Source organism: Colossoma macropomum, unplaced genomic scaffold (assembly GCF_904425465.1).
Source record: "Colossoma macropomum unplaced genomic scaffold, Colossoma_macropomum, whole genome shotgun sequence".
In the NCBI taxonomy this organism is placed as follows: Eukaryota; Metazoa; Chordata; class Actinopteri; order Characiformes; family Serrasalmidae; genus Colossoma; species Colossoma macropomum.
In genome coordinates this window covers 32950137-32962474 of record NW_023494805.1, presented here as the reverse complement: position 1 = coordinate 32962474, position 12338 = coordinate 32950137, and the positions used below count along the sequence as shown (strand labels likewise).

General features: G+C 38.9%; 1 protein-coding gene across 1 annotated transcript in view; it reads left to right on the top strand.

Annotated features, from left to right (window-relative positions):
* The first annotated feature begins 7470 nt into the window (after positions 1 to 7470).
* slc25a36a (solute carrier family 25 member 36a) overlaps positions 7471 to 12338 on the top strand; it is a 33638-nt gene continuing 28770 nt past the window's right edge. The window contains exon 1 of the mRNA XM_036597513.1: positions 7471 to 7867. Coding sequence (XP_036453406.1) covers positions 7827 to 7867 — 41 coding nt within the window. The 5' untranslated portion in view covers positions 7471 to 7826. The remainder of the gene's footprint in view (positions 7868 to 12338) is intronic.

Genomic DNA, 12338 nt, shown 5'->3' with positions numbered 1-12338 from the left:
CCAATGAGGCACAGCATTGGACAGCAGGAAGCTCCATGATGGTCAAACTGGTCCAGAAGGTGTGTGAAGACAGGCACCCAATCAAGGCAGATGAAGCAACAGCATCAGACCACACAGGATAAGCAGGATAAGGGTGACTGAGAACAATATAAAATGTGTTAACAGTGCAGCATTGACTCTGGCAGGCCTAGGTATTACAGCCTAACTAAAAAGGGTAAGCCAGAAGCTAACAAACACATGAGGGCTCCCTGAGGTGTTAGCACCCCACCACTCCATGGTCAACAAATCTGAGTGAGTGCGTTAGAGCACCAGGGTGACATCCTTTCATATAACTTATGACAAACCTCTTTTATAGTCTTTTATATAACTCATGTAAACATGGTTTTGGCTCAGTTTCTCAGACTAACTATACTGCAAATAAACATTGTTAATGATGATTTACAAATAAAACTAAATCCATAATAGGTCAAAGTGAATAGACAACATTTTGTCAGTTTCTGAGTATAAATTGTGTACATTAGCTGCAAATGCTGCTGATTGGCTCCAAACAACTGCTTTTGCCATTCTTTGCTGAATTAGTCATGTGCGTAAGCAATGAGAATGCGCACAATGTTTTGCAGGCTGTGGGACTTAAATGAATGTTCTGACAATTGCGTCATAGCAGTAGAGAAGAATTGCCTATTCACCTGTGCTGAAGAAGCGCATTATGGAAAATCTGACCTATATGGGGGAGAACGTTATGGCATGTATGTAATGCTGTTCAAACAAAGAGCCATTTACTCTAAGTCGGCTGAGTCAAGTCTACCTGAAATCAGAACTTTACGTTGTCAGTTCATATGCTTGCTCATATTAAGCATGATTTATCATATCATGTTACATTATAAGGCAACATTCTCGTTTTCATGTAATCTTTGGCCATCAATGAGATGAAAATGCTCCTCTAGCTCAGAGACCCTCCCTGATACATGTTTCACTTGGAAATACTGTGGAAAAGTCAGAGACAACCTTCATTTATTTAACTTCAACAAACTTATGAACAAATTTAACAACTACTTTCAGTCATGCATTTTTCATTCATTATTCATTTTTTGAGGATATTTCTAAAAAAGATGAGATATAAGACAATCCACTTGCATAAGGAAGGACAAGGGCAAGGAAAATAAGTGAAAAAACAGAAGCGTCCAAAACTGGAGTTCAGTAAAGTATTAACAATTAAAGAGAAAAGGGGACAAAAATGCAACCAACTTTTATGACTGAACTTTCATGGTGTGGAAAAGTAAAATAATGTATTCGTGGCATAGGGTGAACACAATAAATATTGAGAAAATCTGTATCAAAATCTGTTGTTGGGGCATCTGTGTAATTTTCTGTTTAATGTATTTTTTGTAATGTTTATTTTTTTAATTTATTTATTTTTCCTGATGATGAAATATGAGTAACTTTGTACTTAAAGGCTGTGTAGAGTGGAATGAATTAAATGAATTAAATGGAAGATTGTTTTTGCACAGTACTGTACGTCAAGATTTGAAAAAAAAAAATGCGCTATGATTTCCAATTCAATTCACATTGTTTTTAAGAAATGTGGTGATATTTCTATATTTCATATATATAGTTATAACACAAGAAAGACGAATAGATTGGATGAAATAGATTGACAGAAGCACTTTGCAAAACACCAAATCTATGCAAATTTGGGAAACATAGAGAATCAATTTGATGAACTAAGATAGAAGGGAGACTATGAACTGGATTGTTGTTGCTTTCGCACACTGTTTTCCTGTTCTGCTGGGGTTAAAACCCCCTATCGTCTATTTTTAGGTGTCTTATCTATGGCAAACAGGCACAGGGCGATCACCTATTTGCTTGCTCGAATTTTCTGTCGCTAGGCGATAAAGAATTCAGATGTTTCAAAGGGATGCATTGTGCAATCAAAAAACTAATTAATCTATAAAAATTGTTGTAGAAAATAATTTGGTTTCATACCTGTTATTAGACTTTCCCACCCCTCTGCACTTATATATGCTTATATAGAGCTGGACCTTATCCCTTATTAGACATAACCTATGCACAGCACATGCTTTAAAGCTAAATTACTGTACACTTCAGTTCTGAAAGCGTACTCCAGTGCCAATACTACCCCATGAGGTTATGCAATCTAATGGAGTCCAAGACGCTACACATTACGCTATAACTCTATTCCTGCTTTCTCGTGACTGGGTTTGAATGCTGGCGTGAGACACCTAACTTTACCCTAGAATGACTGAGACAGATGCTAATTGCCAAGATGCTAATTTAAGATAAATGGATGTATCTGATTGGCATTTAAGAGGGTATAAGAAGGCTTTTCTTGGCTATCAAGTTTAGCTATAGTTCATCTTTGCAGTATAAATGTTGCTGAATTAGCTTCCTTCGGCCTAGCATTTTAGCAAACAGCCACTGACTATTAGGAAAAACCTATTCACTGTATGGTCAGTTATCTAATGTGTGTTTTGAAGGACAGCAGCCGTGAGTGACATTAACCTTTGCCTTACTCTTTTCAAGTCCCATCAGCTGCTCACATGAGAGTGGTCACTCACTATCAGGCCATAGAAGCTAAAGAGGCTAAAAACCCAGACTGTTCTAAGAGCAGTTTTCACAAATGCTCTTGCCATTCAAATGGGTTCAAATTGAAGAAGTGGTGCTGATGTTAGGTCAGCACTGTTTAGCATTTTTGTCCTTAGCGTAGGTCACAAGCCTTAGCTTCAACCCTCATTAAGTTGGCACGGTTGAGAAATTCGATTAGCTCGCACATGATCTCTACTTGTTAAATTGTAGGTTTAATTGTGAAACCAAGAGGCGTATGCATTTTATTCTGATATTGGATTAGGAAACCAGATTTTCCCAGGAGGAATGCTGTAACTATTGTCAGCTGATGGAGGCACTGTCACAAGGACTTTAGATTACTCTGGAAACGGTTCAATACAGTATAGTACGGTTTCTTCTAGCCTCTGCTTTAAACACAGAATAGAGCAAATGTGCTGCCCCAGATTTGTATGATATTTGAGAAAAAGACAGCTAAGCCTGTTTCACTTTAAAGGAACACTGCAGCCAAAATGAAAAATGAAAAATGAATATCTGATTTCAGTTGTACAACTGTAGTAACTGCCTTCAATCATTGTTACAATAGATGAGAGCAGGCATACGGCACTTCCCTGTCGTCTGAACCACCATGTCCCATTTTGGGTGAAAACAAACCTGGTAAGAGTGCCGGTGCCAAATAGGAAATACTAGTGGCACCATGCCTGAAAGTGGCTGCGTCACATTTTGCACGTCTAACAATAAAAAAAAGTTTATGATTTTCTTTACTTCCCCAAAGAGCAAAGGACAGCCAAAGGTCATCCGCAGAGAGGATGAAAATGGTGAACTGCGGGCCCTGGCCAGTCAATATGTGCACGTCTTGTGGTAAACACTTCATCACAGGCAAATTAATGATATTAAAGTCAACAGTTATAATGTTAAAAGTCAAAGTAGTGAATGTTGATGCTGCACCAAAGGGGTAGTACATAGAACATGGTGAAAAGCCAAGGAAATCTTAATGTAATGTTAGCCTTTAACAAAAGGGTTAAGTTAACTAAAAGCTAGGTCGCTAGCAGCCAGCTGGCTTTTCGTCTGATTAGTTGAAACATAGGTACCGAGTAAAACAGCTTCACCTGCATGTTCCCTAAAGTGATTGTCATGATCATCATCATACTAATCCAAATGTAAAGTGTGTCTAAATGCTGCATTAATGCAAAAATCGAATTGTAATTATGGCGGCCACTGAGTAGGGTCATTCATCTGCTTTGATGAAGACCACTCAAAAACCCCTATTTAATTAACTTTTTCCTATATAATGATGCTGATCATTGATTGGCAATGACATGACAATTTTGCCTGACTAGCCATAGGATTTGGGCTCCTAATAGCTGTAAATCTGTAGGGTATTCTTACTTTATGACATTAAACTGTCAAAGACCTTGGAATTTGTATTTACCACCAGTCAAATTAGAGGGGCTGCTTTCTCCCAAAAAGGGGTGGAGGTATTACGCAAGACCAAAGTACCTGGATGTGTTCTTCTCATCTATGCAGACAATGGATTATTCAAATGACAGAAATGACTCAACAGTAGCACAATAATATAAAAGCTAAAGTTAGCAAAGTAGCTAGGTGTCTTGATGTTTTAGCTCAGTTTGGCTTCTTTTCTCTCTCTAAAGGGTTAAAAAATGTGTCTCCAACATCCATTTTGTGCTGAATAAAGGTAGAATCGCTGTTTTCTTTACAATTTTTGTCAATGACCAAGGTAAGAGCTATGCTATTGCTAGCTTGGTTGTGTTTGTTAGCCTTTAGTTCAGTTGAAAGGGTAGCAGTCAGGGTGATGCATTTGCAAATGCATCCTGGGTATTGTAGTGTGAAAAAAAGATACAACTGCAAATTTAGTCAAACTGATGAGGCTGACAGATATAAAGCTGCCCTAGAGAACAGAGCTTTAGGCCAAAATGCCTCTTTTAAGTCAACGTAAATCATCAGAATGGATTTTTCCGTCTTACCGTGACACATTTCTGTGTGAAACAGGCTACATGGGTAGAACATAATGTGGGCATAACATGATTTTATTCTTCGGGATTTGATTGGAGTGTGGAAAGGTGGTGTTCCGAGCGAACATGACGGTCAGCAGAATCTGTCGGTTTTGTAGAAAAGCCAAAGGAAAAAAATAAAAATAACCAGATTTTGTCAATAAATAAAGTACAAACATATTTTGATATGTATTGTCTGTAGATTCTGAAACATAATTCATTCATTTTTAATGCTTTTAATGTGTATTTTTCACTTTTTAAGACGTAGATGTGGCGAGCAGATGTTTAGCAGGCTAGCCTGTTAGCGTCTGTTTTGCTCTCGCTTTTCTTGCACTTTCACAGCAAAAGCAAAAAGCAAATACTTCAAGAAAAAGAAATATGGTTAAATAAACCCATGTACAAGTATAATAACCTAACATTTGAGCAAAAGAGGGACTGTGCGTATGTCTGTGTCTGTGTCGCTTCAACATTAGCTGACCCTGCTCACAGCGTCGCAGCCTCTCGGTGAGGCAGACAAAACTTAAAATGTTGATGCAACCAAACATCAAATGGTGTTTAGAGGTGGGAATGAAATCATTACAGTTCAATGAAAGATTACAGAGAAACAAACATTTTGTTTTTTGAATGTTATGACACAATGGACTGTGATTAATGTGACCATGGACATGAACTAACAAGGTAATAAAGTTCCATTTGATTTCAGGTTGACTTTAAGAGCAGCTTTAAGACTGTAGCTAAATACTACTGTTCTTGTTCTGCACCTAACCCAACCCTAACCTCTTTTATTTTTGCTAATAAAACTGCAGTTTTTGTTAAAAGAAAGTTTTCAGCCTTGGGACATTTGGTCCCCAAAATGCTTTAAATACATGACCACAAAACACACACAAACACTAAGACAATAAAGGTGTGAAGATTGATCTTTGGAAAGACTGTTCTTACTGTACAAGTCCATACATGTTCTGTCTCTGGGGCGAAACTTAGTAACCCAATATGTATCACAATGTGATTTTGTCACTGTATGCAGAAATACTTATTGTACTTTAAACTGAGCTTTTAAAGCTACAAAGGAAATGACACTTTGGATTATAAGCTTAATAAAGTTTGAATGGATAAAGAGGTGAATGCATTATGCAAACAATTGAAGTGAGACTAAACTTTGTGTATGCTGCTGCACTGCTTGCTGAATGTGCTCAGTATAAAATGTAACACTGAGTGCGTTTACAAGCACTTAATGATTTCTGCAGTTATCCGATTATTCAAATGGTCATGTAAACACCATACTCCAATCTAGAAATCTGTTAAAGAAATCTGATAAAGAGAGCTGGATTTTAGCTCAGTAATCAGATTTTTCAGTGCATGTGAACTCTTACTCTGATTTCTTTCAGATTTCTCAGTCTGCACATGCGTGAGAACACACTGCGGTACCAGAAATAAGCAGCTAGCAGTTTGAAGCAGTGCTGAAACTAACACGAAGAAAAGGATTTAAATATTCTTCATCTTCTATATTTTCAGTTTTTAAAAGCTGCAGCATGAAGTTTGAGCTATTTGCTTGTTGTTAAGCAGAAATCTGATTACTGCCTGACTCATGTAAACCCAGAGTTTCCCCATTATCTGATTACTCAAGTGCATGTAAACGTGTTGATCGGATTACTGACAAAATCAGATTTTCTGCAGTTATTGGATTATTAAGTACATGTAAACGCACACAGTGATCAACATACGAGGGTTGGCATGCTTCACTTTGTGTTGGTTGCATATTAGCCATGCGCTGTGTGTTGTGAGAAGATTCTAGATACAAGGTACTAAGTTAAAATATTCAGAAAAGAAGCCATTATTTTGAGAAATAAGACAATATTTTGAGAAACTTTGTCAAATTTTTGATAAACTTTGTCAAATTTTGAGAAAATGTCATAATATATATATATATATATATATATATATATATATATATATATATATATATATTTTCATTGTCTATAATTTAGAAACAATAATGGAATCAAACTCATTTAAGTAGTCTAGAGGTCGGAAGGAAAGAAAGTTGCTCTGGTTTCTTGAGCAGATGTAAACAAACTGGCTTCAAAACCAGAGATGTTACATAGTCAAATAAACAGTTCAGGCACACTGTGCATGGGTAAAAAAGTCTATATTACATTGATTATGATAAGGCTAAATACTTTATTATTATTCTTATTCTTATTCTTCTTATTATTATTATCAGTAGTAGTAGTAGTATGTCACAAAGTACAAATAATAATAGCAGTACAATTATTTACAGCAAATGTCAGCAAATTCAAGTACAAATATAATATTAATAGGCTCAATAAATAAATAAATTAATAAATAAAATAGGATGAGGGCAGAGACAATTACATTTCTCTAGGGTCTGTCTATCAAACGATTTATAAATTAATAGTAACTTTTTTGCATTTTTCCTTTTCATGTACTCTGAAGTTCTGCAGTAGTACATTAGCTCCTTGTGGAATATGTAGCAAGATGGTGTTGTTTTTATATACCATACCCACAATAAGTTAACATTCACAACCAATTCAGGATGCGTGTCTTGGAAGAGCATTCTATATATGAAATGTGTGTGTGTGTGTGTGTGTGTGTATGTGTGTGTGTGTGTGTGTGTGTGTGTAGTTCTTCAATCTTAAAATCATCTGAAATATCACTTACAGCGTAGCCTCAAATACACAAGACTGCAGTCATTGACAAGACGGTAAAGATCCCTCTCGATTCATCAACGGCGTGATCATGTGAAAGAGGCATGATGGGGGCGGGGCGTAGTGGCGTCACGCAGCGAGTCGACCAATCGCGGCCTCTGTTTTGCGGCTTCTGATTCGACTGTAAATACCGACTCTGCTGTCCGTCTCCTTTCGCTCTGCGGCTGCAGCTGGAGGACACAGGAGAGGCGAGGCGTTCATATAAACCGTGCGCCGGATTTAGTTAAAATAAAACATCAAATCCAGGCTGGGAATTCAATGCGGCAACCGTCACTTTCTGTGACAGATACAAACGCTGACGTCAAAAAAACAGCACAGTAAGCAGGCCAGTCGAGTCGCACTTATCAGCCTCTCCGACCGACAAGCTTCTTTTGGCTGAAATCTCACCACAAATCGACATCGTTTGGCGGTTGAAGCAGAGGGATCTGGTGGGTTTTGGGCGGCTGGCTGCCTGCCTTTCGCCGCGCCGAGTGCCGCAGCCGCAGCCTCGTTGGCCGAATGCTAAAGGATGAGTCAGAGGGACACCCTGGTTCATCTGTTCGCTGGAGGGTGAGTAGCCCCGTAATGCTTGCATAGAGGTCTTTGCTGCACATAACGTTATCAGTCCTGTCATTCAGCCGCATATAAACAAGCCTGCCGGTGTTACACAGCAGGCTCGGCTCTTCATTCAAGACCCTGCCTTTCTCGCTCCTCACCTAACCTGGCTCACCCAGGCCTGCTAACGTTACCGCTAACACGAAGCTCAGCTTCTTGTTCCAATTTACCCGTTCCACCTTAAATAGTGCAGCAGTTACGTTCTGGTCTCAGGCGCCAGAATGGAACTGTCGCACCATTTAAGGTGGAACGGGTAAATTCGAATAGGAAGCTAACATCAGCCTCGTACCGCTAACGTTAGCTAGCTTAGCACGAAGCTAATTTGAAGCTCGCATGATTTTTTTTTCCACATTCTGGTTTACTCGTTACTGCAAACATGTAAAAATACACAGCTTAATATATATTTACAGCTGGCTGTGTGTTAGCTAGCGAGCTAGAAGCTAACTTTGTTTATATAACGAACGTCACCAATGGTAACGGTAGGTTAACTGTCAGTGTCAGGTACCGTAACACTACAACCTCCTCCTATTGTTTCGGAAGTTTCTAGAATATTGTAGCGAGGTATTTCATACATGTACGTTATTTCTGTTTATCGAAGTAAACAACGAGAAAATTATACGTTTTTAAATAAATGACCGGTTTATGTTGCGTTTATCCGAAACGTTGTTTAAGCCTATAAATCAGGCTAATTTGTGCCAGCCAGTCTGTGGCGAGATGTTTTGACAGCAACCACTCACTGACTTGTACACACTTAAAAAAGATGGTTCTTCAAGTGTTGTTTAGTAAAGACAGTGGTTCTGTTTAGAGCCACGAGACATATTTCATGTTTAAATGGTTCATTGCATGATGAAATGGTGCTTCAGATTGAGGGAGAATGAAAATGCTTCTATATAGCATTTTCTATGGTGCTATATAGAACCATTTTCCAAAAGGTTCTATGTATAACCACATGCAAAACACTCTCCATCAATCTGAAGAACCATTTCACCATGCAGAGAACCATATAAGCATGAAATACATCTATATAGGACTCTTGCTTCTAAATAGAACTATTTTGTTTACTAAAGAACCCTTGAAGAACCCTTTTTAAGTGTGTATGATTTAGTTATTTGGGTGTCCTTACTGTTTCTAGAATGACTGGAAGTTACGCTGAAGGACAAAAATAAGTCCTAATCTCTGATAAGTTGGACCCTTGGCACCAGCCTAACAGAACGTCAAACTCTGTGGGGGCGGCGGATGAACGATGGTGGTAGATCATCTTAGGTGTTTCACTTCTAGGAGAGAAACATGATTTGTGGGGCAGACAAGTATTTGGAACAAATATGAGTGAGAAGTAGAAGCAGCGGAACCGAAAGGTATTAGTAACAAGTATTTGGCGTGCTGCGCTCGTCTTTGGGAGTGCTTTGGGCTTGGCGGAATTCCCTTAAAGTGGAATTCCACAGTTTTTTTTTTTTCAAAATATCTGCATCATTAAATGCTAAGATGTAAACTCATTCAGGGGTTTGATTTGAAATGTTCCCTTTTTGAGAAACTTACCAAGTCACAGCGGTGGTGATGGTGATGGGAACCAGAGGTCTGAAGCATTTGATGCCTCTTTAAGCGACCTTATTACAAAAAATTGTTACATATATGCGTCTTGATGCCTAAGACATTGTATTACAGTCATAAGTTAGTGTAAGGCAAATTTCCCAAAGAGAACTATTTTTTTCAGAGTTACCCCTATTTTATCATTCTCATCATAGTTTAGCATAGTTTCCCAGGTCATTTTGGACAGTAAACAATATGGCTATACTTGCACTATAGACAGATCCCTAGTTTCTGTCACCATGTCTGTAAATATTATGATATATTATAATATTATGCAGAAAAAAAGTCGAAGTCCTCTTTAAGAGCTGTTTTGACCAAGAATTTGACATGGGCATGCAAAAGGCGGTGTTGGCGAGCATGCGGAAATGGGAGTTAAAGTGGTCATGGCCTCAGTGGCCGGTATCTGTCTATCAAAAGGGGAGCAAGCATGCTTTAAAAGGACCTGTCTTGGTGTCCAAATAGCATTCTCATGATCGTCAAGGTCCTAAATAGTAAGATGCAGTAGCCATGGATGCTTTCTTCTTGCATTTAAAGTTATCTTGTATTTAAAGTACACTTGGCTTTTGTACTCCTCTACTCAGTGATTTGAGGAGTCTTCCAGTGTATGGTTATGTATCAGTATGTGTCTATCAGCAAAAAAAATATCTTTTAGACCATCTCAGCACATTTTGTCAGAAAGTTATTTATGTTTTTTGGTAACTTCCTGCCTAGGGGTTCAGATCAAAGACCGCTGTGCAGGACAAATGAGCTGTTCTTTGCCTGATAACAGTTGAAGGAAAGTAGCCACCGTTGGATGTTGGCAGTGAGATTTAGTCGAAAGGCCATGGCTGAGCTTCTAAAAGCAATCCTCCATTATCTCTAATGGAAGGTCAGGTCGACCTCATAAAGGTTGCTTTTTGAGTTTTGGATTTCAGAGCGATTTTGAGCACCGGCCATCAAAGCTTAGCACACGTGGATTTTGATTAATAGCTGTAAACAAAGTAAAGATCAGCCTGCATGTCTGAATGAGAGGTAGTAGCATTATGATAACTGCAAACTGCTGCCAGCTTTGTACACTAGCATTTTTGTCAAAATTGATTTTGCCTCTTTTGCTGTTGCTGTTTAAGGTCACTGTTTAGTCCTTGACCCTTACTTTTAGTCTTGAGTGGTTTCTTTAAGCACAGCGAATGAAATTGAAATGCACAGCAATAGTCTTTTTCCAGCAATACTAATCATTAACTTGCAGGCTCGGTTTTGGGAATGATTAGTGCATGCAGGTTCTAGCTCGCTTTCATTTTGTTTTTGGAATTTTGCCCTTTTTCCTTCCCATTTTGCACTAAATATTTGCTGCACTTCCCTTTTCTAGCAAAAAACATAACTTGGCTGCCAAAAAACACACGTGGAAGTGCAGGAAGGGATCATTTTCTGCAGAAATGTAGGGGGATCCGAGCTAAAGGCAACTTTGTTTTGCTCCTGTATCTGTGTGTGTGATCATATTTCCACGCACAGCCGCCAGTGAGTGAGTGAGTGAGCGAGCGAGCGAGTGAGTAAACTCCACTAGTAACAAACAGGAGGCCCCCCGTATGTGGGCCGAAGGTCACGGTTGACGGCGGGGTAAAAATAGGCCTTCGAAGAGAGAGGCAGGACGATTCACAGTCTGCTGCTTCGATCAGGACCAGTGGCGCATTAATCAGCGCGCACTGTTTTCCACATTAGGCCAAAGATAGGACAGCATGACCTGGCACGTTACATAAAAAGGTCTCCAATTTCTGGCAAGTGTGTAGCAGTGAGATAATCAAAAATGGTGCCGTGGTAACTTTGACACCAGGTGAAGAGGGGTCAATAAAGGGAATAGTTTGGTGAAAAATGAAACCTGAGCACACTACACTTAGCTTGGTTTCAAGAGTCCATAGTTTGCTTTTGTTGTTTTTGCACTGAACCTATGAAACTAATGTAGCTACAGTATTATGCAAAAGTCTGAGGCTGTCCTTTATTTATTTAATTTCCAGTCTAAGCCATTAAGTGCACGTTATTCATTTTTCAGGAGGTATTTCTTAGATATGAGGTAGTTTCCTTGCATAAAAGAGGGAAAAGTCAAAGGAAAAAAGTGGGGACAAAACAGGAGTTTCTAAGGCCCAATTCCATTTCACTCCTTGCCCCTACCACTTAGCCCTTAGCCCTCCGTTTTGCAGTGTTATGAGAAAGAAAGAAAAAAAACGGCACAACCCACAAATGTGAGTATTTTCTCCATTAAAAAATTGCGATAACCATTGTATTATCTTAGTTTAATGTCATTTTAATGTATTATGGTCCTTTTCTTTATAACAAGCATCAAATCGCTAGTAGTGTGCTGATGTCTTGCTAGCTAGCTAGGTAAATTTCCTGTTCTACCTTAAATGGTGCAGCAGTGACATTCTGGGGCCTCAGGTGTTAGAACTGCTGCTCTAAAATTATAGCAAATTATAACAACAAGCTGGCGTGTAGCTGACTTTAGGTTCATATCACCGAAGAATTTGGAGTGGACAATAATAATTGTTGCGTCCTCCCTCTTTGAAGGCATATAATTCCCTACATTTAACTAAAGCACAGCAGTGAGGTTGCTGAACTTTACCGCTGCTCTGCTGTCACTGCGGACTGGCAGGGTCGCCTACAGAGCAGCACTAGTAGCCTGTTAAAGAAGTAATGTTCTTTTTGTTTGAGGGTCCCATAGGGAAAATTTTGACCCCTACAACTTGTAACACAGTTCCAAAGGGCAAAGGTGACACTCGAAAACAAGGGGTAGGGGTAAAAATAAGAAATGGGATTGGGCCTAACTCTGTGGGTCTGAAAAAATGTGTAGATGTCAAGAACCTTATTGAGA